Here is a 26,213-nt window from a genome sequence, read left to right as displayed (position 1 = left end):
GCAGGTAATAAAGGAGCAACAGCAGTGTGATCTTGATGTATGCCCACATGATCTCTCAATCTCTGTCCTGTGTTGCAGTGGACCCTCCTTTTATGGATTTTCAGTCCTGTCTTTCTTAAGAGAAAGGGCAGGGCCGACCGCTCCTTATGTTTTATTGTGTATTAACATCTTTAAAAGCCTATTTCTACATGAATAAATACAAGCCAAATTGAATTGTGCAAAAAGAAGCCAGCTTTTTTAAAAAATTAATCACCTTAACTGCGTTAGTTTATTAAATAGTTTGGAATATGGTTGTTTACATTTTTGTTGAATTTCATCAGCTTTTGTTGGTTCTACTAAGGTGATGAGGGGTGACATTTGTCTTACTGGTAAAAAAAAGATAGTCACCATAAAAGGTCATCTCCCTGTTGTGTCGGTGTGTGCTTATTAGGGACTGAGCCAAGCAATATACCAGCCCTGGAACAGAGTTTGTCATTTCACCTTGTTATCTTCAAGATTTAAAGTGCGAGTCTCAGATATTTGGATGAAGAATTTTATTTTTGTTTCACTTCCTGTACTAGATTTGCTTTTTTATCACCTGTGTGATCAGAAGCATTTGACCATGAGAAAAGTAGAAATAATTCACACATATCAACAATTAATTTTTGCTACAACTTTATTGCATATATTTGCATTTGAGTTAGAAAGTGAAATATTTCCCGGCTTTCATGTTTTGGGCGTAACTCGACCCATGATTGCTTTTTTTGTGTTCCTCTCTGGTCTCAGCAGAATAATGTAACATTTTGGGCCAAACAGTGCCACCAGGAGGCCAAAGCTAGAAGCTAAAATAGCAAATACCTCTACTGCATCTGCATATTTACCTGGGGAATTAACATAAGCAGGGACAAAGGCCACCCATACAGCACAGAAGATCAGCATGCTGAATGTGATGAGCTTGGCTTCATTAAAGTTGTCAGGAAGATTCCTCGCCAGGAATGCTAACAGGAAGCTAATGATAGCCAGCAAACCAATGTAACCAAGTAAAGCGGCAAAACCAAGTGTCGACCCAACAACACACTCATAAACTATCTTGTCATTGTGGTATTGTGTGTTTTTATGTGGAGTAGGTGAGGAAGACACAAGCCAAGCAGTGCAGATTGCTGCCTGGATGGAAGTAAGACCCAGAACTGTCCCTCTCTGCTGCATGGCACCAAACCACTTCAGACTGGCGCCCCCTCCTGGCTTGGAGGCCTTGAACACAGCCAGAACCACCATGGTTTTCACCAGGATGCATGAGACACAGAGGACAAAGCTGATGCCAAAGGCTGCATGTCTCAGCTGGCATGTCCACAGTCTGGGACGGCCAATGAAAAGCAGAGAACACAGGAAACATAGCTTGAGTGACGCTAACAGCAGGAAACTGAGCTCTGAGTTGTTGGCTCGAACTATAGGAGTGCTATGGTGACAGATGAAGATGCCCAGAACAATGGCAGAAATGAATGTTCCCAGCAAGGAAGCAGCTGTCAAACAGATCCCCAGAGGTTCTTGATAGGAGAGGAACTCTGTTTTCTTGGGGACACAGAGGTCACGCTGTGGGCTGGACCAGAAGTCCTCTGGACAGCTGCTGCACTCCATGGAGTCTAAGATGATGGAGACAGTTTTAAAAGAGGTCTTATATCCTTCTTGTTTTCCCATTATGTTCTTCACTATCACATGTCAATCTGAAAACCAACCAGTGTCATTGCTGAATTTTCCCTCAGAACAAGGGACACAGTCAAAGCAGCAAACAGGTTGTCCTTTCTTTCTGGCCATTCTGGTACCAGGAGGACAACTCTCACTGCACACTGACCGAGGGGCCTATGTGAACAATGATTCAAACAAGCAAACAAACAACCAAACAGTCTTATTCTATTGAAATGGATGTAATTATTTTTGTGATGAAATCAACAGGCATCTAATAAATCATTCAGTGTGTTACCTGTTTTGATTCAAAGTTCCAGAAGATTTGATTGTCCTTAATTGTGAGTTCTTCTCCTTTTAGTGCCGATCTTTTGACATCACCTACATTCTGAACTTTAGCTGTGCCATCAGGCAGCAACACCCAGTTCATGATGTCATATACTGGTAAAACATCACCATTCTCATCAAAGGAGACTTCATCGCCAAACCATGTGGTGAAGTTGACCTTTTGCAAATAATGCACAAGCTGTTGAAAGCAAAATAAGTCATGTATTAAAAGTATAGGCTAATATCATAACATTTAGTTAGTTATTTTGTGTAAAATATAACTACCCACTTTGCTACCTCTCTCACACACATACATATAGGTATACAAAACAATGTGTTAGTTTTTCCAAGATTTCTGTTACTATACCAAAGAGAATCAATAGGTTTCAATAGAGTAACATCCAGTTGTCTTGGATATCAAACCTGCCATGGCTCCAGGCTTTTCAAGTCACCACAGCTGTTCCCACTGAAAGGGCCTCTCCCTGGTTCACACCTCAGCATATCATCAAGGGCATATGCCAGAGCATACACTGCTTTGTACACATTATACTCTGGCCGGAGGTTTGAAATGTCCAGAAACTCAGTGACTGCGCTGAAAAGGTCTTCTTGTCCAGTGCACAATGGCCTTCCCGGGTCTGAGTGATTTGTCCTTGCAAATCTGCATTTAAATGTATGCTCCCAAAACTGCTTTACCTGAAACATAATCAAAGCATTATTTTTACATACCGCACAATTTTTTGGGTGATGTGACTACGTCAATGATTCAGCTCTCACCACGTCATTTTCATGACTGCTGTTGTGCTGCTGGTCAGGACGTACTTGAAGGAGAAATTCCCTCAGTCCTGGTATTTCCCCTCGACGGATGGCGATGCCTAGTGTTCCAGCCAGGTATGGCATTAGCTGAGGAGTCTGGAGCACAGCAGCTGCTGTCCAAGCTTCACTAGCCATCCACTGCAGGCCTGTGACACTCTGCCTCACCACCTGTGCACAGGAGCCAATAGCAGATTACATATTGTTCCCAGTTGAAATGTTTACATTTAGTATATCGACACCGTATGCATGTGTGATATATTACATCAGGATTCATTCCTACATTTCAAAGTTCATCTTCTTTTTGTCCAGTCACCCACAACCCACATGCACCCTGTTGCTTTTTCACTGTTCCAACCTGGTTGAGACTGGAAATTTCAGCAAGTTCTCTCTTGCCACTCATCCAGGGCAAGTACAAGATGGAGCAACATAATTTTAATTATAAAATTCACTTTCATTCACAAATGTTGTGACAATATTTGAGATTTATGAAATTGTAAGTGTGTTTGAAAACTTTCTGCAAGGGTATATTTTCATACACCAGTCTTAGTAGATTAGATACAGTGTCAAGATCACCTCGTCCATGAGTTGAATCATGTGGCTCTCATGTGCAAACACAATCACCACGCGAGCTGTGGATCTCTTCATCACATCCACTATCCTCTTAAATTCCTCATGATCTCTGGCCCAGGGTAAAACCTCCAGGTAGGCGATGCAACCTCCTCCTGACTGAGACAGGTCAATTTGAAAGGACCGAGCAGCATGACGTCCATAATCATCATCACTGATTAACAAGCCTGTCCATGTCCATCCAAAATGTTGGAGGATTTGAATCATGGCTCGCACCTGGAGGAGTCAGAGAGAAATATTTAATTTTAAAACTCTGTAAACGCAGTGATTAAACACAGAGTGTAACTGCCAGTGAACAGACCCAATTCTTTTTTCCACTTTTAATTTACAGTAACCTCATGTCTCTTTGATCTGTGGAACATTCACATGTACAGTTTCTTTTAATAGTATTCTTATTCTCCTCACCTGAAAAGCATCACTTGGAATTGTTCTGAAAAAGGATGGGAATTTTTGCCGCTCGCTCAGGCAGGCACATGTGGCAAAGTAACTCACCTGTGGATGAAATCGACAACATGTCAATTTTATTGTTACCCTCCAAAGATGACTAATTCATAATATTCATTTTCAAAATGTTTCAAGAAGGCAATGCTGAAACTTACCATTGGTATTCTGTACAACCCTAAAACAGTGGAGATGGCAATAGAACGTGTCGACGAAGAATCACCAACAATCCCTATGACTGGAGGATTTCCTTCACAGGTGTCCTTCAACACAAACTGCTCCTCTGGACCGCTGACTAAAGACAAGGCGGCACGGAATGCAATTGCTAGTTTGGCACAGTTATCATAGAGTTTGTATCCAAGAGTTACGTTTGGTAGAAGTTTGAAATTTTTGTTGATTTCCTCAATAGCAAACACCATAGTCTTGGCCCGCTTGAACCCTAGAACATCAAAACTACAGAAATATAGTATGTTTGTTAAAATTGAACAATTCAATGAATCCATTCAAAAATCAAAAATTTTGGTTAAATGCAAAAATTGAACATTTTTCACATGACTAAGATTTTCCATTTACGGCGAAAAATGAACAAAGCTTGAATGCACATTGCAAATATTTGTAATATGCTGTGTTTCACTCACACTCACCCATGGCAAGTGGGCTGTTCCGGCTCTGCAGTAAAAGACAAGTCGGGAAAGACGGAAAAGAAGTGTATCTGAAACAATCCTCCCAGAACCACATCTCCAGACTGGCTCATCCCATTTAGACGAAACCGTCCCTCCATCTGGCAGGAGGGGTAAGGTGGGGAGGACTCAACACAGCGAGAGCATGAATGCAGCAGCAGGTAATAAAGGAGCAACAGCAGTGTGATCTTGATGAATGCCCACATGATCTCTCGATCTCTGTCCTGTGTTGCAGTGGACCCTCCTTTTATGGATTTTCAGTCCTGTCTTTCTTAAGAGAAAGGGCAGGGCCGACCGCTCCTTATGTTTTATTGTGTATTAACATCTTTAAAAGCCTATTTCTACATGAATAAATACAAGCCAAATTGAATAGTGCAAAAAGAAGCCAGCTTATTTAAAAAAATAATCACCTTAACTGTGTTAGTTTATTAAATAGTTTGGAATATAGTTGTTTACATTTTTGTTGAATTTCATCAGCTTTTGTTGGTTCTACTAAGGTGATGAGGGGTGACATTTGTCTTACTGGTAAAAAAAAGATAGTCACCATAAAAGGTCATCTCCCTGTTGTGTCGGCGTGTGCTTATTAGGGACTGAGCCAAGCAATATACCAGCCCTGGAACAGAGTTTGTCATTCCACCTTGTTATCTTCAAGATTTAAAGTGCGAGTCTCAGATATTTGGATGAAGAATTTTATTTTTGTTTCACTTCCTGTACTAGATTTGCTTTTTTATCACCTGTGTGATCAGAAGCATTTGACCATGAGAAAAGTAGAAATAATTCACACATATCAACAATTAATTTTTGCTACAACTTTATTGCATATATTTGCATTTGAGTTAGAAAGTGAAATATTTCCCGGCTTTCATGTTTTGGGCGTAACTCGACCCATGATTGCTTTTTTTGTGTTCCTCTCTGGTCTCAGCAGAATAATGTAACATTTTGGGCCAAACAGTGCCACCAGGAGGCCAAAGCTGGAAGCTAAAATAGCAAATACCTCCACTGCATCTGCATATTTACTTGGGGAATTAACATAAGCAGGGACAAAGGCCACCCATACAGCACAGAAGATCAGCATGCTGAATGTGATGAGCTTGGCTTCATTAAAGTTGTCAGGAAGATTCCTCGCCAGGAATGCTAACAGGAAGCTAATGATAGCTAGCAAGCCAATGTAACCAAGTAGAACTGCAAAACCCAGAGTTGACCCAACAACACACTCATAAACTATCTTGTCATTGTGGTATTGTGTGTTTTTATGTGGAGCAGGTGAGGAAGACACAAGCCAAGCAGTGCAGATTGCTGCCTGGATGGAAGTAAGACCCAGAACTGTCCCTCTCTGCTGCATCACGCCAAACCACTTCAGACTGGCGCCCCCTCCTGGCTTGGAGGCCTTGAACACAGCCAGAACCACCATGGTTTTCACCAGGATGCATGAGACACAGAGGACAAAGCTGATGCCAAAGGCTGCATGTCTCAGCTGGCATGTCCACAGCCTGGGGCGGCCAATGAAAAGCAGAGAACACAGGAAGGAGAGTTTAATTGATACCAATATTAGAAAACTGAGCTCTGAGTTGTTGGCTCGAACTATTGGAGTGCTATGGTGACAGATGAAGATGCCCAGAACAATGGAAGAGATGAATGTTCCCAGCAAGGAAGCAGCTGTCAAACAGATCCCCAGAGGTTCTTGATAGGAGAGGAACTCTGTTTTCTTGGGGACACAGTGGTCACGCTGTGGGCTGGACCAGAAGTCCTCTGGACAGCTGCTGCACTCCATGGAGTCTAAGATGATGGAGACAGTTTTAAAAGAGGTCTTATATCCTTCATGTTTTCCCATTATGTTCTTCACTATCATATCTAAAACTGAAAACCAACCAGTGTTATTGCTGAATTTTCCCTCAGAACAAGGGACACAGTCAAAGCAGCACACAGGTTGTCCTTTTTTTCTGGCCATTCTGGTACCAGGAGGACAACTCTCACTGCACACTGACCGAGGAGCCTATGTGAACAATGATTCAAACAAACAAACAAACAGTCTTATTCTATTGAAATGGAATGTAATTGTGAGCAATTCCACAGGCATCGAATAATCTTTGCAGTGTGTTACCTGTTTTGATTCAAAGTTCCAAAAGATAAGGTCATCCTTAATTGTGAGTTCTTCTCCTTTTAGTGCCGATCTTTTGACATCACCTACATTCTGAACTTTAGCTGTGCCATCAGGCAGCAGCGCCCAGTTCATGATGTCATATACTGGTAAAACTTCCCCATTCTCATCAAAGGAGACTTCATCACCAAACCATGTGGTGAAGTTGACCTTTTGTAAATAATGTACAAGCTGTTGAAAGCAAAATAAGTCATGTATTAAAAGTATAGGCTAATATCATAACATTTATTGTGCAACATATAACTACCCACTTTGCTACCTCTCTCAAACACATACATATAGGTATACAAAACAATGTGTTAGTTTTTCCAAGATTTCTGTTACTATACCAAAGAGATTCAATAGGTTTCAATAGAGTAACATACAGTTGTCTCGGATATCAAACCTGCCATGGCTCCAGGCTTTTCAAGTCACCACAGCTGTTCCCACTGAAAGGGCCTCTCCCTGGTTCACACCTCAGCATATCATCAAAGGCATATGCCAGAGCATACACTGCTTTGTACACATTATACTCTGGCCGGAGGTTTGAAATGTCCAGAAACTCAGTGACTACACTGAAAAGGTCTTCTTGTCCAGTGCACAATGGCCTTCCTGGGTCTGAGTGATTTGTCCTTGCAAATCTGCATTTAAATGTATGCTCCCAAAACTGCTTTACCTGAAACATAATCAATTATTATTTTTACATACCAAAATATTGTGTCGGTGGTGTGACTACGTTGATGTTTCAGCTCTCACCATTTTATTTCCATGACTGCTGTTGTGCTGCTGGTCAGGACGTACTTGAAGGAGAAATTCCCTCAGTCCTGGTATTTCCCCTCGACGGATGGCGATGCCTAGTGTTCCAGCCAGGTATGGCATTAGCTGAGGAGTCTGGAGCACAGCAGCTGCTGTCCAAGCTTCACTAGCCATCCACTGCAGGCCTGTGACATTTTGCCTCACCACCTGTGCACAGAAACAAATAATAGAACATTATGTATTTTCCCAATTTAAATATTTACATTTGGTGTCTTGACTGGAATTGCATGTGTGATATATTGCATCAGGAATCATTGTTAAATTTACAAGTGCAACTTCTTTTAGTCCACTAAGCTATCCAGACGCACCCAGCTGCACGTGTACTGTTCTATCCAGGTTGAGACTGGACAGTTTAGCAAGATAATGTCTCTTGCCACACATCCAGATAAAGTACAAGAATTTTTTTCTGTTGTAACTCATCTTGTTATTGCTAAACAACAAATAAATTATTTGCATTTGTTTGTATTTGTCTGGTGCAGCCACACCATTTGAAAGACAAAAAAGTATTTCCTTGCAATCTCATGTCAATATCTGAGATTTATGAAATTTGAAGTATGCCTAAAAATCTTTTGACTACTGTATATTCCCATACAAAAGTCTTTCTGGATTATATACTGTATTCACCTCTTCCATGAGTTGAATCATGTGGCTCTCATGTGCAAACACAATCACCACGCGAGCTGTGGATCTCCTCATCACATCCACTATCCTCTTTAATTCCTCATGATCTCTTCCTCTGGATAAAACCTCCAGGTAGGCGATGCAACCTCCTCCTGACTGAGACAGGTCAGCTTGAAAGGACCGAGCAGCATGACGTCCATAATCATCATCACTGATTAACAAGCCTGTCCATGTCCATCCAAAATGTTGGAGGATTTGAATCATGGCTCGCACCTGGAGGAGTCAGAGAAGGATTGAGTGTTAAAACTATTTGAACATGGAAATTAAACACAGACGTAGTGTAAATGCCTATGAGTAACAAAAGGTCTTTCTTTTCTCAGTGACGTGATGTTTCTTTACTCTGAGTCCCATTTACTGGCACGCTGTCTTTGAAATGCATCTTTATTCTTCTCACCTGAAAAGCATCACTTGGAATTGTTCTGAAAAAGGATGGGAATTTTTGCCGGTCACTCAGGCAGGCACATGTGGCAAAGTAACTCACCTGCAGATGAAACAGACAACATGTCAATTTTATTGTTAACTTCCATAAATAACTAATTAATGGATATTCGCTTTTAAAATGTTTCAGGAGTATTTTTAGAAGTTAATGCTGAAACTTACCATTGGTATTCTGTACAAACCTAAAACAGTGGAGATGGCAATAGAACGTGTCGATGAAGAATCACCCACAATCCCTATGACTGGGGGATTTCCTTCACAGGTGTCCTCCAACACAAACTGCTCCTCTTTACCGCTGACCAAAGACAAGGCGGCACGGAATGCAATTGCTAGTTTGCCACAGTTATCATAGAGTTTGTATCCAAGTGTTATGTTTGGTAGCAGGTTGGAATTTTTGTTGATTTCATCAATGGCAAACACCATAGTCTGGACCTGCCTGAACCCTAGAACATGAAAACTACAGAAATAAAGTGTTTCTTTCAAAGTTGATCAATGTGATGAGTCAATTTAAATTTGACATATTTCAGTCTAATGAAAAAAGGACATTTAACACAGCAGGAATCATATTACAAGTATTTGAAATCATCCTAGTCTCGCTCACACACTCACCCATGGCAAGTGGGCTGTTCCGGTTCTGAGGTGAAAGACATGTCGGGAAAGACGGAAAATAAGTGTATCGGAAACAATCCTCCCAGAACCACATCTCCAGTCTGGCTCATCCCATTGAGACGAAACTGTCCCTCCATCTGGCAGGAGGGGTAAGGTGGGGAGGACTCAACACAGTGAGTGCATGAATGCAGCAGCAGGTAATAAAGGAGCAACAGCAATGTGATCTTGATGAATGCCCACATGATCTCTCGATCTCTCTCCTGTGTTGCAGTGGACCCTCCTTTTATGGATTTTCAGTATTGTCTTTTCCAAGATACAATCAATAAAATGCAAAGTAAAAGAAAGGGCAGGGCCTAAGACACATTATGTTTTTATTGTACAACAAAAAAGACTTTTTCTATATACCAAGTCTAATTGTGGAGAAAAAGTGTACTGAACAATAAATCATCTGAACTGTTGTCATTTATTTTACAAGCACAAATTGATAAATCAAACAGTTTGGAACTTGGATGTTTACAATTACAACTCTGTTTCAATTCATCAGCTTTTATTTTGTCTAGTGTCATGATAAGAACTGGCATTTTCATCACTGTTAAAAACAAGATTGGTCACCATTCAAGGCCATCACACTCTTGTGGCCGTGTGTGTTTCCTCCAACTTGTGATTTTTAAGATAAAAATGTGAGTCTCAGATATTTGGAAGAAGAATTTGTTTTTTGGATCACTTCCTGTGCTAGATTTGTGTTTTTATTGCCTGTGTGTGAGATCAGAAGCATTTGACCATGAGAAAAATAGAAATAATTCACATGATATAAACAAGTCATTTTTACTACACATTTATTGCATATGTTTGCATTTGAGTTAGAAAGTGAAATATTTTCCCAGCTTTCATGTTTTGGGCGAAACTCGACTCATGATTGCTTTCTTTGTGTTCCTCTCTGGTCTCAGCAAAATAATGTAACATTTTGGGCCAAAAAGTGCCACCAGGAGGCCAAAGCTAGAAGCTAAAATAGCAAATACCTCCACTGCATCTGCATATTTACCTGGCGAATTAACATAAGCAGGGACAAAGGCCACCCATACAGCACAGAAGATCAACATGCTGAATGTGATGAGCTTGGCTTCATTAAAGTTGTCAGGAAGATTCCTCGCCAGAAATGCTAACAGGAAGCTAATGATAGCCAGTAAGCCAATGTAACCAAGTAACACTGCAAAACCCAGAGTCGACCCAACGACACACTCATAAACTATCTTGTCATTGTGGTATTGTGTGTTTTTATGTGGAGCAGGTGAGGAAGACACAAGCCAAGCAGTGCAGATTGCTGCCTGGATGGAAGTAGGACCCAGAACTGTCCCTCTCTTTTGCATGGTGCCAAACCACTTCAGACTGGCGCCCCCTCCTGGCTTGGAGGCCTGGAACACAGCCAGAACCACCATGGTTTTCACCAGGATGCATGAGACACAGAGGACAAAGCTGATGCCAAAGGCTGCATGTCTCAGCTGGCATGTCCACAGTCTGGGGCGGCCAATGAAAAGCAGGGAACACAGGAAGGAGAGTTTAATTGATACCAATATTAGAAAACTGAGCTCTGAGTTGTTGGCTCGAACTATAGGAGTGCTATGGTGACAGATGAAGATGCCCAGAACAATGGCAGAGATGAATGTTCCCAGCAAGGAAGCAGCTGTCAAACAGATCCCCAGAGGTTCTTGATAGGAGAGGAACTCTGTTTTCTTGGGGACACAGTGGTCACGCTGTGGGCTGGACCAGAAGTCCACTGGACAACTGCTGCACTCCATGGAGTCTAAGATGATGGAGACAGTTTTAAAAGAGGTCTTATATCCTTCTTGTTTTCCCATTATGTTCTTCACTATCACATGTAAATCTGAAAACCAACCAGTGTTATTGCTGAATTTTCCCTCAGAACAAGGGACACAGTCAAAGCAGCACACAGGTTGTCCTTTCTTTCTGGCCATTCTGGTACCAGGAGGACAACTGTCACTGCACACTGACCGAGGGGCCTATGTGAACAATGATTCAAACAAACAAACAAACAACCAAACAAACAACCAAACAGTCTTATTCTATTGAAATGGATGTAATTATTTTTGTGATGAAATCAACAGGCATCTAATAAATCATTCAGTGTGTTACCTGTTTTGATTCAAAGTTCCAGAAGATTTGATTGTCCTTAATTGTGAGTTCTTCTCCTTTTAGTGCCGATCTTTTGACATCACCTACATTCTGAACTTTAGCTTCACATGTACAGTTTATTTTAATAGTATTCTTATTCTCCTCACCTGAAAAGCATCACTTGGAATTGTTCTGAAAAAGGATGGGAATTTTTGCCGCTCGCTCAGGCAGGCGCATGTAGCAAAATAACTCACCTGTGGATGAAATCGACAACATGTCAATTTTATTGTTACCCTCCAAAGATGACTAATTCATAATATTCATTTTCAAAATGTTTCAAGAAGGCAATGCTGAAACTTACCATTGGTATTCTGTACAACCCTAAAACAGTGGAGATGGCAATAGAACGTGTCGACGAAGAATCACCAACAATCCCTATGACTGGAGGATTTCCTTCACAGGTGTCCCCCAACACAAACTGCTCCTCTGGACCGCTGACTAAAGACAAGGCGGCACGGAATGCAATTGCGAGTTTGGCACAGTTATCATAGAGCCTGTATCCAAGAGTTACGTTTGGTAGAAGGTTGAAATTTTTGTTGATTTCCTCAATAGCAAACACCATAGTCTTGGCCCGCTTGAACCCTAGAACATCAAAACTACAGAAATATAGTATGTTTGTTAAAATTGAACAATTCAATGAATCCATTCAAAAATCAAAAATTTTGGTTAAATGCAAAATTGAACATTTTTCACATGACTAAGATTTTCCATTTACGGCGAAAAATGAACAAAGCTTGAATGCACATTGCAAATATTTGTAATATGCTGTGTTGGATCACTCACACTCACACTGGATCACTCACACTCACCCATGGCTAGTGGGCTGTTTCAGCTCTGAGGTAAAAGACAAGTCGGGAAAGACGGAAAAGAAGTGTAAATAAAAGGTCATCTCCCTGTTGTGTCGGTGTGTGCTTATGAGGGACTGAGCCAAGCAATATACCAGCCCTGGAACAGAGTTTGTCATTCCACCTTGTTATCTTCAAGATTTAAAGTGCAAGTCTCAGATATTTGGATGAAGAATTTTATTTTTGTTTCACTTCTTGTACTAGATTTGCTTTTTTATCACCTGTGTGATCAGAAGCATTTGACCATGAGAAAAGTAGAAATAATTCACACATATCAACAATTAATTTTTGCTACAACTTTATTGCATATATTTGCATTTGAGTTAGAAAGTGAAATATTTCCCGGCTTTCATGTTTTGGGCGTAACTCGACTCATGATTGCTTTTTTTGTGTTCCTCTCTGGTCTCAGCAGAATAATGTAACATTTTGGGCCAAACAGTGCCACCAGGAGGCCAAAGCTGGATGCTAAAATAGCAAATACCTCTACTGCATCTGCATATTTACCTGGAGAATTAACATAAGCAGGGACAAAGGCCACCCATACAGCACAGAAGATCAGCATGCTGAATGTGATGAGCTTGGCTTCATTAAAGTTGTCAGGAAGATTCCTCGCCAGGAATGCTAACAGGAAGCTAATGATAGCTAGCAAGCCAATGTAACCAAGTAAAGCGGCAAAACCAACAGTTGACCCAACGACACACTCATAAACTATCTTGTCATTGTGGTATTGTGTGTTTTTATGTGGAGCAGGTGAGGAAGACACAAGCCAAGCAGTGCAGATTGCAGCCTGGACGGAAGTAAGACCCAGAACTGTCCCTCTCTGCTGCATCACGCCAAACCACTTCAGACTGGCGCCCCCTCCTGGCTTGGAGGCCTTGAACACAGCCAGAACCACCATGGTTTTCACCAGGATGCATGAGACACAGAGGACAAAGCTGATGCCAAAGGCTGCATGTCTCAGCTGGCATGTCCACAGTCTGGGACGGCCAATGAAAAGCAGAGAACACAGGAAACATAGCTTGAGTGACGCTAACAGCAGGAAACTGAGCTCTGAGTTGTTGGCTCGAACTATAGGAGTGCTATGGTGACAGATGAAGATGCCCAGAACAATGGCAGAAATGAATGTTCCCAGCAAGGAAGCAGCTGTCAAACAGATCCCCAGAGGTTCTTGATAGGAGAGGAACTCTGTTTTCTTGGGGACACAGAGGTCACGCTGTGGGCTGGACCAGAAGTCCTCTGGACAGCTGCTGCACTCCATGGAGTCTAAGATGATGGAGACAGTTTTAAAAGAGGTCTTATATCCTTCTTGTTTTCCCATTATGTTCTTCACTATCACATGTCAATCTGAAAACCAACCAGTGTCATTGCTGAATTTTCCCTCAGAACAAGGGACACAGTCAAAGCAGCAAACAGGTTGTCCTTTCTTTCTGGCCATTCTGGTACCAGGAGGACAACTCTCACTGCACACTGACCGAGGGGCCTATGTGAACAATGATTCAAACAAACAAACAAACAAACAGTCTTATTCTATTGAAATGGAATGTAATTGTGAGCAATTCCTCAGGCATCGAATAATCTTTGCAGTGTGTTACCCCTTTTGATTCAAAGTTCCAAAAGATAAGGTCATCCTTAATTGTGAGTTCTTCTCCTTTTAGTGCCAATCTTTTGACATCACCTACATTCTGAACTTTAGCTGTGCCATCAGGCAGCAGCGCCCAGTTCATGATGTCATATACTGGTAAAACATCCCCATTCTCATCAAAGGAGACTTCATCACCAAACCATGTGGTGAAGTTGACCTTTTGCAAATAATGCACAAGCTGTTGAAAGCAAAATAAGTCATGTATTAAAAGTATAGGCTAATATCATAACATTTATTGTGCAACATATAACTACCCATTTTGCTACCTCTCTCAAACACATACATATAGGTATACAAAACAATGTGTTAGTTTTTCCAAGATTTCTGTTACTATACCAAAGAGAATCAATAGGTTTCAATAGAGTAACATACAGTTGTCTCGGATATCAAACCTGCCATGGCTCCAGGCTTTTCAAGTCACCACAGCTGTTCCCACTGAAAGGGCCTCTCCCTGGTTCACACCTCAGCATATCATCAAGGGCATATGCCAGAGCATACACTGCTTTGTACACATTATACTCTGGCCGGAGGTTTGAAATGTCCAGAAACTCAGTGACTGCGCTGAAAAGGTCTTCTTGTCCAGTGCACAATGGCCTTCCTGGGTCTGAGTGATTTGTCCTTGCAAATCTGCATTTAAATGTATGCTCCCAAAACTGCTTTACCTGAAACATAATCAATTATTATTTTTACATACCAAAATATTTTGTCGGTGGTGTGACTACGTCGATGTTTCAGCTCTCACCATTTTATTTCCATGACTGCTGTTCTGCTGTTGGTCAGGACGTACTTGAAGGAGAAATTCCCTCAGTCCTGGTATTTCCCCTCGACGGATGGCGATGCCTAGTGTTCCAGCCAGGTATGGCATTAGCTGAGGAGTCTGGAGCACAGCAGCTGCTGTCCAAGCTTCACTAGCCATCCACTGCAGGCCTGTGACATTTTGCCTGACCACCTGTGCACAGAAACAAATAATAGAACATTATGTATTTTCCCAATTTAAATATTTACATTTGGTTGAGACTGGACAGTTTAGCAAGATAATGTCTCTTGCCACACATCCAGATAAAGTACAAGAATTTTTTTCTGTTGTAACTCATCTTGTTATTGCTAAACAACAAATAAATTATTTGCATTTGTTTGTATTTGTCTGGTGCAGCCACACCATTTGAAAGACAAAAAAGTATTTCCTTGCAATCTCATGTCAATATCTGAGATTTATGAAATTTGAAGTATGCCTACAAATCTTTTGACTACTGTATATTCCCATACAAAAGTCTTTCTGGATTATATACTGTATTCACCTCTTCCATGAGTTGAATCATGTGGGTCTCATGTGCAAACACAATCACCACGCGAGCTGTGGATCTCCTCATCACATCCACTATCCTCTTTAATTCCTCATGATCTCTGCCTCTGGGTAAAACCTCCAGGTAGGCGATGCAACCTTCTCCTGAATGAGACAGGTCAGCTTGAAAGGACCGAGCAGCATGATGTCCATAATCATTGTCACTGATTAAAAAGCCTGTCCATGTCCATCCAAAATGTTGGAGGATTTGAATCATGGCTCGCACCTGGAGGAGTCAGAGAAGGATTGAGTGTTAAAACTCTTTGAACATGGAAATTAAACACAGACATCGTGTAAATGCCTATGAGTAACAAAAGGTCTTTCTTTTCTCAGTGACGTGATGTTTCTTTACTCTGAGTCCCATTTACTGGCACGCTGTCTTTGAAATGCATCTTTATTCTTCTCACCTGAAAAGCATCACTTGGAATTGTTCTGAAAAAGGATGGGAATTTTTGCCGGTCACTCAGGCAGGCGCATGTGGCAAAGTAACTCACCTGTGGGTGAAACAGACAACATGTCAATTTTATTGTTAACTTCCATAAATAACTAATTAATGGATATTCGCTTTTAAAATGTTTCAGGAGTATTTTTAGAAGTTAATGCTGAAACTTACCATTGGTATTCTGTACAAACCTAAAACAGTGGAGATGGCAATAGAACGTGTCGATGAAGAATCACCCACAATCCCTATGACTGGAGGATTTCCTTCACAGGTGTCCTCCAACACAAACTGCTCCTCTTTACCGCTGACCAAAGACAAGGCGGCACGGAATGCAATTGCTAGTTTGCCACAGTTATCATAGAGTTTGTATCCAAGTGTTATGTTTGGTAGCAGGTTGGAATTTTTGTTGATTTCATCAATGGCAAACACCATAGTCTGGACCTGCCTGAACCCTAGAACATGAAAACTACAGAAATAAAGTGTTTCTTTCAAAGTTGATCAATGTGATGAGTCAATTTAAATTTGACATATTTCAGTCTAATGAAAAAAGGACATTTAACACAGCAGGTATCACATTACAAGTATTTGAAATCATCCTAGTCTCGCTCACACACTCACCCATGGCAAGTGGGCTGTTCCGGTTCTGAGGTGAAAGACATGTCGGGAAAGACGGAAAAGAAGTGTATCGGAAACAATCCTCCCAGAACCACATCTCCAGACTGGCTCATCCCATTGAGACGAAACTGTCCCTCCATCTGGCAGGAGGGGTAAGGTGGGGAGGACTCAACACAATGAGTGCATGAATGCAGCAGCAGGTAATAAAGGAGCAACAGCAATGTGATCTTGATGAATGCCCACATGATCTCTCAATCTCTCTCCTGTGTTGCAGTGGACCCTCCTTTTATGGATTTTCAGTATTGTCTTTTCCAAGATACAACCAATAAAATCCAAAATTAAAGAAAGGGCAGGGCCTAAGACTCATTATGTTTTTATTGTACAACAAAAAAGACTTTTTCTGTATACCAAGTCAAATTGTTGAGGAAAAAAAAGCGCATACTGAACAACAAATCATCTTAACTGTTGTCATTTATTACAAGCACATATTTACGAATTGAAGTGTTTGGAACTTGGATGTTTACAACTCTGTTTCAGTTCATCAGCTTTTATTTGGTCTAGTGTCATGATAAGAACTGGCATTTTCATCACTGATAAAAACAATATTGGTCACCATTCAAGGCCATCACATTCTTGTGGCTGTGTGTTTCCTCCAACTTGTAATTTTCAAGATAAAAATGTGAGTCTCAAATATTTGGATGAAGAATTAATTTTTTGTTTTACGTTTTGTGCTAGATTTGTGTTTTCATTGCCTGTATGTGAGATCAGAAGCATTTGACCATGAGAAAAGTAGAAATAATTCACATATTTAGATAGTTCACTTTTATTGCACAGTCATTCCACATGTTTGTTTTTTATTCAGAAAATGAAATATTTTACTCAGCTTTCATGATTTGGGGGTAACTCGGAACATAATTGCTTTCTTTGTGTTCCTCTCTGGTCTCAGCAGAATAATGTAACATTTTGGGCCAAACAGTGCCACCAGGAGGCCAAAACTAGAAGCTAAAATAGCAAATACCTCTACTGCATCTGCATATTTACCTGGGGAATTAACATAAGCAGGGACAAAAGCCACCCATACAGCACAGAAGATCAACATGCTGAATGTGATGAGCTTGGCCTCATTAAAGTTGTCAGGAAGATTCCTCGCCAGGAATGCTAACAGGAAGCTAATGATAGCCAGTAAGCCAATGTAACCAAGTAACACTGCAAAACCCAGAGTCGACCCAACGACACACTCATAAACTATCTTGTCATTGTGGTATTGTGTGTTTTTATGAGGAGCAGGTGAGGAAGACACAAGCCAAGCAGTGCAGATTGCTGCCTGGATGGAAGTAAGACCCAGAACTGTCCCTCTCTGCTGCATGGCACCAAACCACTTCAGACTGGCGCCCCCTCCTGGCTTGGAGGCCTTGAACACAGCCAGAACCACCATGGTTTTCACCAGGATGCATGAGACACAGAGGACAAAGCTGATGCCAAAGGCTGCATGTCTCAGCTGGCATGTCCACAGTCTGGGACGGCCAATGAAAAGCAGGGAACACAGGAAACATAGTTTGAGTGACGCTAACAGCAGGAAACTGAGCTCTGAGTTGTTGGCTCGAACTACAGGAGTGCTATGGTGACAGATGAAGATGCCCAGAACAATGGCAGAGATGAATGTTCCCAGCAAGGAAGCAGCTGTCAAACAGATCCCCAGAGGTTCTTGATAGGAGAGGAACTCTGTTTTCTTGGGGACACAGTGGTCACGCTGTGGGCTGGACCAGAAGTCCTCTGGACAACTGCTGCACTCCATGGAGTCTAAGATGATGGAGACAGTTTTAAAAGAGGTCTTATATCCTTCATGTTTTCCCATTATGTTCTTCACTATCATATCTAAAACTGAAAACCAACCAGTGTTATTGCTGAATTTTCCCTCAGAACAAGGGGCACAGTCAAAGCAGCACACAGGTTGTCCTTTCTTTCTGGCCATTCTGGTACCAGGAGGACAACTCTCACTGCACACTGACCGAGGAGCCTATGGGAACAATGATTCAAACAAGCAAACAAGCAAATCTTATTCTATTGAAATGGATGTAATCGTTTTTGTGTGGAATTACTTAGGCATCTAATAAATCATTCAGTGTGTTACCTCTTTTGATTCAAAGTTCCAGAAGATTTGATTGTCCTTAATTGTGAGTTCTTCTCCTTTTAGTGCCGATCTTTTGACATCACCTACATTCTGAACTTTAGCTGTGCCATCAGGCAGCAACACCCAGTTCATGATGTCATATACTGGTAAAACATCCCCATTCTCATCAAAGGAGACTACATCACCAAACCATGTGGTGAAGTTGACCTTTTGCAAATAATGCACAAGCTGTCAAAAGCAAAATAAGTCATGTATTAAAAGTGTAGGCTAATATCATAACATTTATTGTGAAACATATAACTACCCATTTTGCTACCTCTCTCAAACACATACATATGGGTATATAAAACAATGTGTTAGTTTTTCCAAGATTTCTATTACTAAACCAAAGAGACTCAATAGGTTTCAATAGAGTAACATACAGTTGTCTCGGATATCAAACCTGCCATGGCTCCAGGCTTTTCAAGTCACCACAGCTGTTCCCACTGAAAGGGCCTCTCCCTGGTTCACACCTCAGCATATCATCAAGGGCATATGCCAGAGCATACACTGCTTTGTACACATTATACTCTGGCCGGAGGTTTGAAATGTCCAGAAACTCAGTGACTGCGCTGAAAAGGTCTTCTTGTCCAGTGCACAATGGCCTTCCTGGGTCTGAGTGATTTTTCCTTGCAAATCTGCATTTAAATGTATGCTCCCAAAACTGTTTTACCTGAAACATAATCAAAGCATTATTTTTACATACCACACTATTTTGTGGGTGATGTGACTACGTCGATGTTTCATGTCTCACCACGTCATTTTCATGACTGCTGTTCTGCTGTTGGTCAGGACGTACTTGAAGGAGAAATTCCCTCAGTCCTGGTATTTCCCCTCGACGGATGGCGATGCCTAGTGTTCCAGCCAGGTATGGCATTAGCTGAGGAGTCTGGAGCACAGCAGCTGCTGTCCAAGCTTCACTAGCCATCCACTGTAGGCCTGTGACATTCTGCCTCACCACCTGGGCACAAGAGCAAATAGAACAATAGATAATGTTCCCAGTTGAGATGTTTACATTTAGTGTATTGACGCCCCACGTATGTGTGATATATTGCAGAAAGAATCATTGTTAAATCTCCAAGTGCAACCTCTTTTAGTCCACTAAGCTATCCAGACGCACCCAGCTGCACGTGTACTGTTCTATCCAGGTTGAGACTGGACAGTTCAGCAAGATAATGTCTCTTGCCACACATCCAGATAAAGTACAAGAATTTTTTTCTGTTGTAACTCATCTTGTTATTGCTAAACAACAAATAAATTATTTGCATTTGTTTGTATTTGTCTGGTGCAGCCACACCATTTGAAAGACAAAAAAGTATTTCCTTGCAATTTCATGTCAATATCTGAGATTTATGAAATTATAAATATGCCTACAAATCTTTTGACGACTGTATATTCCCATGCAAAAGTCTTTCTGGATTATATACTGTATTCACCTCTTCCATCAGTTGAATCATGTGGGTCTGATGTGCAAACACAATCACCACGCGAGCTGTGGATCTCCTCATCACATCCACTATCCTCTTTAATTCCTCATGATCTCTTCCCCAGGGTAAAACCTCCAGGTAGGCGATGCAACCTTCTCCTGACTGAGACAGGTCAGCTTGAAAGGACCGAGCAGCATGACGTCCATAATCATCATCACTGATTAACAAACCTGTCCATGTCCATCCAAAATGTTGGAGGATTTGAATCATGGCTCGCACCTGGAGGAGTCAGAGAAGGATTGAGTGTTAAAACTATTTGAACATGGAAATTAAACACAGACATAGTGTAAATGCCTATGAGTAAACCGAGGTCTTTCTTTTTTTAGTGACCTGATGTTTCTTTACTCTGAGTCCCATTTACTGGCACGCTATCTTTGAAATGCACCTTTACTCTCATCACCTGAAAAGCATCACTTGGAATTGTTCTGAAAAAGGATGGGAATTTTTGCCGCTCGCTCAGGCAGGCACATGTGGCAAAGTAACTCACCTGTGGATGAAACAGACAACATGTCAATTTTATTGTCACTCTCCAAAGATGACTAATAGTTATTCATTTTCACAATGTTTCAGAAACATTTCCAGATGGCAATGACAAAACTTACCATTGGTATTCTGTACAAACCTAAAACAGTAGAGATGGCAATAGAACGTGTTGATGAAGAATCACCAACAATTCCTATGACTGGAGGATTTCCTTCACAGGTGTCCTCCAACACAAACTGCTCCTCTGGACCGCTGACCAAAGAGAAGGCGGCACGGAAACCAATGGCTAGTTTGGCACAGTTATCATAGAGTTTGTATCCAAGAGTTATATTTGGTAAAAGGTTGGAATTTTTGTTGATTTCATCAATGGCAAACACCATAGTCTGGACCTGCCTGAACCCTAGAACATCAAAACTTCAGAAATACAGTGTTTCTATTAAAGGTAAGCAATGTTATGAGTCAAATTTAAATTTGACATATTCCAGTCTAATGAAAAATTGAGCATCTTTCACATGGCTAAGATTTTCCACTTACGAGTAACGTTTAACACAGCAGGAATCACATTGCAAGTATTTGAAATCATCCTATTCTCACTCATACACTCACCCATAGCAAGTGGGCTGTTCCGGCTCTGCAGTAAAAGACAAGTCGGGAAAGACGGAAAAGAAGTGTATCTGAAACAATCCTCCCAGAACCACATCTCCAGACTGGCTCATCCCATTTAGACGAAACCGTCCCTCCATCTGGCAGGAGGGGTAAGGTGGGGAGGACTCAACACAGTGAGTGCATGAATGCAGCAGCAGGTAATAAAGGAGCAACAGCAGTGTGATCTTGATGAATGCCCACATGATCTCTCAATCTCTGTCCTGTGTTGCAGTGGACCCTCCTTTTATGGATTTTCAGTATTGTCTTTTCCAAGATACAACCAATAAAATCCAAAATTAAAGAAAGGGCAGGGCCTAAGACTCATAATGTTTTGATTGTACAGCAAAATAGCCTTTTTCTATATACCAAGTCAAATTGTTGGAAAAAATAAACAAATCATCTGAACTGTTGTCATTTATTACAAGCACAAATTGATAATTCGAAGTGTTTGGAACTTGGATGTTTACAACTCTGTTTCAATTCATCAGCTCTTATTTGGTCTAGTGTCATGATAAGAACTGGCATTTTCATCACTGATAATAACAAGATTTGTCAACATTCAAGGCCATCGCATTCTTGTGGCTGTGTGTTTCCTCCAACTTGTGATTTTCAAGATAAAAATGTGAGTCTCAAATATTTAGATGAAGAATTAGTGTTTTACGTTTTGTGCTAGATTTGTGTTTTCATTGCCTGTGTGTGAGATCAGAAGCATTTGACCATGTGAAAAGTAGAAATAATTCACATATTTAGATAGTTCACTTTTATTGCACATTCATTCCACATGTTTCACTTTTTATTCAGAAAATGAAATATTTTACTCAGCTTTCATGATTTGGGGGTAACTCGACCCATAATTGCTTTCTTTGTGTTCCTCTCTGGTCTTAGCAAGACGATGTAACATTTTGGGCCAAACAGTGCCACCAGGAGGCCAAAGCTGGAAGCTAAAATAGCAAATACCTCTACTGCATCTGCATATTTACCTGGGGAATTAACATAAGCAGGGACAAAGGCCACCCATACAGCACAGAAGATCAGCATGCTGAATGTGATGAGCTTGGCTTCATTAAAGTTGTCAGGAAGATTCCTCGCAAGGAATGCTAACAGGAAGCTAATGATAGCCAGTAAGCCAATGTAACCAAGTAACACTGCAAAACCCAGAGTCGACCCAACGACACACTCATAAACTATCTTGTCATTGTGGTATTGTGTGTTTTTATGAGGAGCAGGTGAGGAAGACACAAGCCAAGCAGTGCAGATTGCTGCCTGGATGGAAGTAAGACCCAGAACTGTCCCTCTCTGCTGCATGGCGCCAAACCACTTCAGACTGGCGCCCCCTCCTGGCTTGGAGGCCTGGAACACAGCCAGAACCACCATGGTTTTCACCAGGATGCATGAGACACAGAGGACAAAGCTGATGCCAAAGGCTGCATGTCTCAGCTGGCATGTCCACAGTCTGGGGCGGCCAATGAAAAGCAGGGAACACAGGAAGGAGAGTTTAATTGATTCCAATATTAGAAAACTGAGCTCTGAGTTGTTGGCTCGAACTATAGGAGTGCTATGGTGACAGATGAAGATGCCCAGAACAATGGCAGAGATGAATGTTCCCAGCAAGGAAGCAGCTGTCAAACAGATCCCCAGAGGTTCTTGATAGGAGAGGAACTCTGTTTTCTTGGGGACACAGTGGTCACGCTGTGGGCTGGACCACAAGTCCTCTGGACAGCTGCTGCACTCAATGTAGTCTAAGAAGATGGAGACAGTTTTAAATCAGGTCATACATCCTTCACCCTCCCCCCCTCACCGAAAACCCCCACCCCCATTATGATCTTCACTATCACATGTAAATCTAAAAACCAACCAGTGTTATTGCTGAATTTTCCCTCAGAACAAGGGACACAGTCAAAGCAGCACACAGGTTGTCCTTTCTTTCTGGCCATTCTGGTACCAGGAGGACAACTCTCACTGCACACTGACCGAGGGGCCTATGTGAACAAACAAACAAACAAAGTTATTCTATTTAATTGAAAGGACTTGTTTTTGTGATGAATTCAAAAGGTATTCTATAAATCATATAATGTTACCCCTTTTGATTCAAAGTTCCAGAAGATTTTGTCCTCCTTAATTGTGAGTTCTTCGCCTTTTAGTGCTGAACTTTTTACATCACCGACATTCTGAACTTTAGTTCCTCCATCAGGGAGCAACGCCCAGTTCATGATGTCATATACTGGTAAAACATCCCCATTCTCATCAAAGGAGACTTCATCACCAAACTGTGTTGTGAAGTTGACCTTTTGCAAATAATGCACAAGCTGTCGAAAGTAAAACAAAGAATGGAGAAAAAATATGGGTGAACAGAATGAAAATCATTCATGCAATAGGTGTCACTATAACTACCTACTGAGCTACCCCACCCACCATGACACACATATGTAGATACTGTAGATATAGATATTATTTTTTCTGCTTTGTGTTATAATACTCTCCAAGAGATTTTAATTAGCATACAGTCGATTCGGATATCAAACCTGCCATGGCTCCAGGCTTTTCAAGTCACCACAGCTGTTCCCACTGAAAGGGCCTCTCCCTGGTTCACACCTCAGCATATCATCAAGGGCATATGCCAGAGCATACACTGCTTTGTACACATTATACTCTGGCCGGAGGTTTGAAATGTTCAGAAACTCAGTGACTATGCTGAAAAGGTCTTCCTGTCCAGTGCACAATGGCCTTCCTGGGTCTGAATCTCTTGTTCTTGCAATTCTGCATTTAAACGTATGCTCCCAAAACTGCTTTACCTGAAAGATAATCAAAACATTATTTTTACATACCACACTAGTTTGTGGGTGATGTTACTACATTGATGATTCAGGTCTCACCACGTCATTTTCATGACCGCTGTTGTGCTGCTGGTCAGGACGTACTTGAAGGAGAAATTCCCTCAGTCCTGGTATTTCCCCTCGACGGATGGCGATGCCTAGTGTTCCAGCCAGGTATGGCATTAGCTGAGGAGTCTGGAGGGTAGCAGCTGCTGTCCAAGCTTCACTAGCCATCCACTGTAGGCCTGTGACATTCTGCCTCACCACCTGTGCACAGAAGAAAATAGAACAATAGATAATGTTCCCAGTTGAGATGTTTACATTTAGTGTATTGACGCCCCACGTATGTGTGATATATTGCAGAAAGAATCATTGTTAAATCTCCAAGTGCAGCTTCTTTTAGTCCAGTCACCCACAACCCACATGCACCCTCCTGCTTGTTCACTGTTCCATCCAGGTTAAGACTGGATATTTCAGCAAGTTGTCTCATGCCACACATCCATGGCAAGCGACAAGATGCAGCAACACCATTTCCATGACAAAAATTTTTTTCACGCAAACATTTCATGACAATATTTGAGATTTGTGAAATCGTAAATGCATCTGAAAAACGTTCTGCAATTGTATATTTTCAAACACCAGTCTTAGTAGATTAGATACAGTACCAAGAGCAAATGTTTACCTCTTCCATCAGATAAATCATTTGGCTCTCATGTGCAAACACAATCACCACGCGAGCTGTGGATCTCCTCATCACATCCACTATCCTCTTTAATTCATCATGATCTCTGGCCCAGGGTAAAACCTCCAGGTAGGCGATGCAACCTCCTCCTGACTGAGACAGGTCAGTTTGAAAGGACCGAGCAGCATGACGTCCATAATCATCATCACTGATTAACAAGCCTGTCCATGTCCATCCAAAATGTTGGAGGATTTGAATCATGGCTCGCACCTGGATGAGTCAGAGAGAAATATTGAGTGATATAGCCCTGCAAACACAGTCAGGAAAGGCAGAACGAGTGTAGCTGGTAAAGTACAAACCAACTCATCTCTTTTCTTTGATCTTGATTTACAGTGACCTGATGTGACTTTGTCCTGTGTAACATTGACCTGCACAACTCTTTTTAAAGGCATTTTTATCCATCTCACCTGAAAAGCATCACTTGGAATTGTTCTGAAAAAGGATGGGAATTTTTGTCGCTCGCTCAGGCAGGCACATGTGGCAAAGTAACTCACCTGTGGATGAAACAGACAGCATGTCAATTTTATTGCCACTTTCCAAAGAAGCCTCATCAATGGATATTCATTTTCAAAATGTTTCAAAAACATTGCCAGAAGGCAATGCCAAAACTTACCATTGGTATTCTGTACAACCCTAAAACAGTGGAGATGGCAATAGAACTAGTCGACAAAGAATCGCCCACAATCCCTATCACTGAAGGATTTCCTTCACAGGTGTCCCCCAACACAAACTGCTCCTCTGGACCGTTGACTAAAGAAAAGGCAGCACGGAAACCAATTGCTAGTTTGAGGCAGTTATCATAGAGGCTGTATCCAAGAGTTACGTTTGGTAGGAGGTTGGAATTTTTGTTGATTTCCTCAATAGCAAACACCATTGTTTGGGCCTGCCTGAACCCTAGAACATTAAAACTATAGAAATACAATGTTTCTGTTAAAATTGAACAATTCAATGAATCAATACAAAAATCCCAAATTTTGGTTAAATGCAAAATTGAACATTTTTCTCATGACTAAGATTTTCCATTTACGGTGAAAAATTAACACAGCATGAATGCAAATTGTAAATATTTGTAATGTTCTATGTTTCACTCACACTCACCCATGGCAAGTGGGCTGTTCCGGTTCTGAGGTAAAAGACAAGTCGGGAAATACGGAAAAGAAGTGTATTGGAAACAATCCTCCCAGAACCACATCTCCAGACTGGCTCATCCGATTGAGACGAAACTGTCCCTCCATCTGGCAGGAGGGATAAGGTGGGGAGGACTCAACACAATGAGTGCATGAATGCAGCAGCAGGTAATAAAGGAGCAACAGCAATGTGATCTTGATGAATGCCCACATGATCTCTCGATCTCTCTCCTGTGTTGCAGTGGACCCTCCTTTTATGGATTTTCAGTGTTGTCTTTTCCTAGATACAACCAATAAAATCCAAAGTAAAAGAAAGGGCAGGGCCTAAGACTCATAATGTTTTTATTGTACAACAAAAAAGCCTTTTTCTGTATACCAAGTCAAATTGTGGAGGAAAAAAAAGCGCATACTGAACAACAAATCATCTTAACTGTTATCATTT

The 26,213-nt window shown here is 41.4% G+C and overlaps 6 protein-coding genes across 6 annotated transcripts; all 6 read right to left on the bottom strand.

The window, feature by feature from the left end:
• Positions 1-705: 705 nt before the first annotated feature.
• Positions 706-4,684, bottom strand: LOC142895034 (extracellular calcium-sensing receptor-like). Its single transcript, XM_076035760.1, has 9 exons — positions 4,512-4,684; positions 4,026-4,320; positions 3,832-3,918; positions 3,373-3,642; positions 2,761-2,967; positions 2,410-2,679; positions 1,958-2,185; positions 1,713-1,836; positions 706-1,619 (listed from the first exon to the last, which is right to left on the bottom strand). Exons 1-9 carry the CDS (start codon positions 4,646-4,648, stop codon positions 706-708), a joined length of 2,532 nt encoding a protein of 843 aa, XP_075891875.1. The 5' UTR covers positions 4,649-4,684.
• A 725-nt stretch (positions 4,685-5,409) lies between these two features.
• On the bottom strand, positions 5,410-9,371 carry LOC142895033 (extracellular calcium-sensing receptor-like). The gene is made up of 9 exons (XM_076035759.1): positions 9,229-9,371; positions 8,782-9,076; positions 8,576-8,662; positions 8,125-8,394; positions 7,441-7,647; positions 7,091-7,360; positions 6,649-6,876; positions 6,417-6,540; positions 5,410-6,323 (listed from the first exon to the last, which is right to left on the bottom strand). The coding sequence occupies exons 1-9, from the start codon at positions 9,363-9,365 to the stop codon at positions 5,410-5,412; spliced, it is 2,532 nt and encodes an 843-aa protein (XP_075891874.1). The 5' UTR covers positions 9,366-9,371.
• A 744-nt stretch (positions 9,372-10,115) lies between these two features.
• On the bottom strand, positions 10,116-12,307 carry LOC142895032 (extracellular calcium-sensing receptor-like). The gene is made up of 6 exons (XM_076035758.1): positions 12,228-12,307; positions 11,720-12,014; positions 11,505-11,612; positions 11,380-11,472; positions 11,123-11,246; positions 10,116-11,029 (listed from the first exon to the last, which is right to left on the bottom strand). Exons 1-6 carry the CDS (start codon positions 12,305-12,307, stop codon positions 10,116-10,118), a joined length of 1,614 nt encoding a protein of 537 aa, XP_075891873.1.
• A 305-nt stretch (positions 12,308-12,612) lies between these two features.
• Positions 12,613-16,450, bottom strand: LOC142895031 (extracellular calcium-sensing receptor-like). Its single transcript, XM_076035757.1, has 9 exons — positions 16,308-16,450; positions 15,861-16,155; positions 15,655-15,741; positions 15,204-15,473; positions 14,648-14,854; positions 14,298-14,567; positions 13,856-14,083; positions 13,620-13,743; positions 12,613-13,526 (listed from the first exon to the last, which is right to left on the bottom strand). The coding sequence occupies exons 1-9, from the start codon at positions 16,442-16,444 to the stop codon at positions 12,613-12,615; spliced, it is 2,532 nt and encodes an 843-aa protein (XP_075891872.1). The 5' UTR covers positions 16,445-16,450.
• A 740-nt stretch (positions 16,451-17,190) lies between these two features.
• LOC142894986 (extracellular calcium-sensing receptor-like) lies at positions 17,191-21,190 on the bottom strand. The gene is made up of 9 exons (XM_076035711.1): positions 21,051-21,190; positions 20,564-20,858; positions 20,362-20,448; positions 19,911-20,180; positions 19,229-19,435; positions 18,878-19,147; positions 18,436-18,663; positions 18,198-18,321; positions 17,191-18,104 (listed from the first exon to the last, which is right to left on the bottom strand). The coding sequence occupies exons 1-9, from the start codon at positions 21,185-21,187 to the stop codon at positions 17,191-17,193; spliced, it is 2,532 nt and encodes an 843-aa protein (XP_075891826.1). The 5' UTR covers positions 21,188-21,190.
• Positions 21,191-21,914: 724 nt separating this feature from the next.
• On the bottom strand, positions 21,915-25,882 carry LOC142894984 (extracellular calcium-sensing receptor-like). Its single transcript, XM_076035709.1, has 9 exons — positions 25,743-25,882; positions 25,258-25,552; positions 25,052-25,138; positions 24,585-24,854; positions 23,963-24,169; positions 23,612-23,881; positions 23,168-23,395; positions 22,945-23,068; positions 21,915-22,828 (listed from the first exon to the last, which is right to left on the bottom strand). Exons 1-9 carry the CDS (start codon positions 25,877-25,879, stop codon positions 21,915-21,917), a joined length of 2,532 nt encoding a protein of 843 aa, XP_075891824.1. The 5' UTR covers positions 25,880-25,882.
• Between the last annotated feature and the right edge of the window lie 331 nt (positions 25,883-26,213).

Source organism: Nelusetta ayraudi, unplaced genomic scaffold, assembly GCF_046127955.1.
Source record: "Nelusetta ayraudi isolate G7.1 ecotype Tasmania unplaced genomic scaffold, CSIRO-AGI_Nayr_v1 ptg000048l, whole genome shotgun sequence".
Lineage (NCBI taxonomy): Eukaryota > Metazoa > Chordata > Actinopteri > Tetraodontiformes > Monacanthidae > Nelusetta > Nelusetta ayraudi.
Note: the sequence above shows the minus strand (reverse complement) of the source record. Positions and strands in the feature narration are given on the sequence as shown.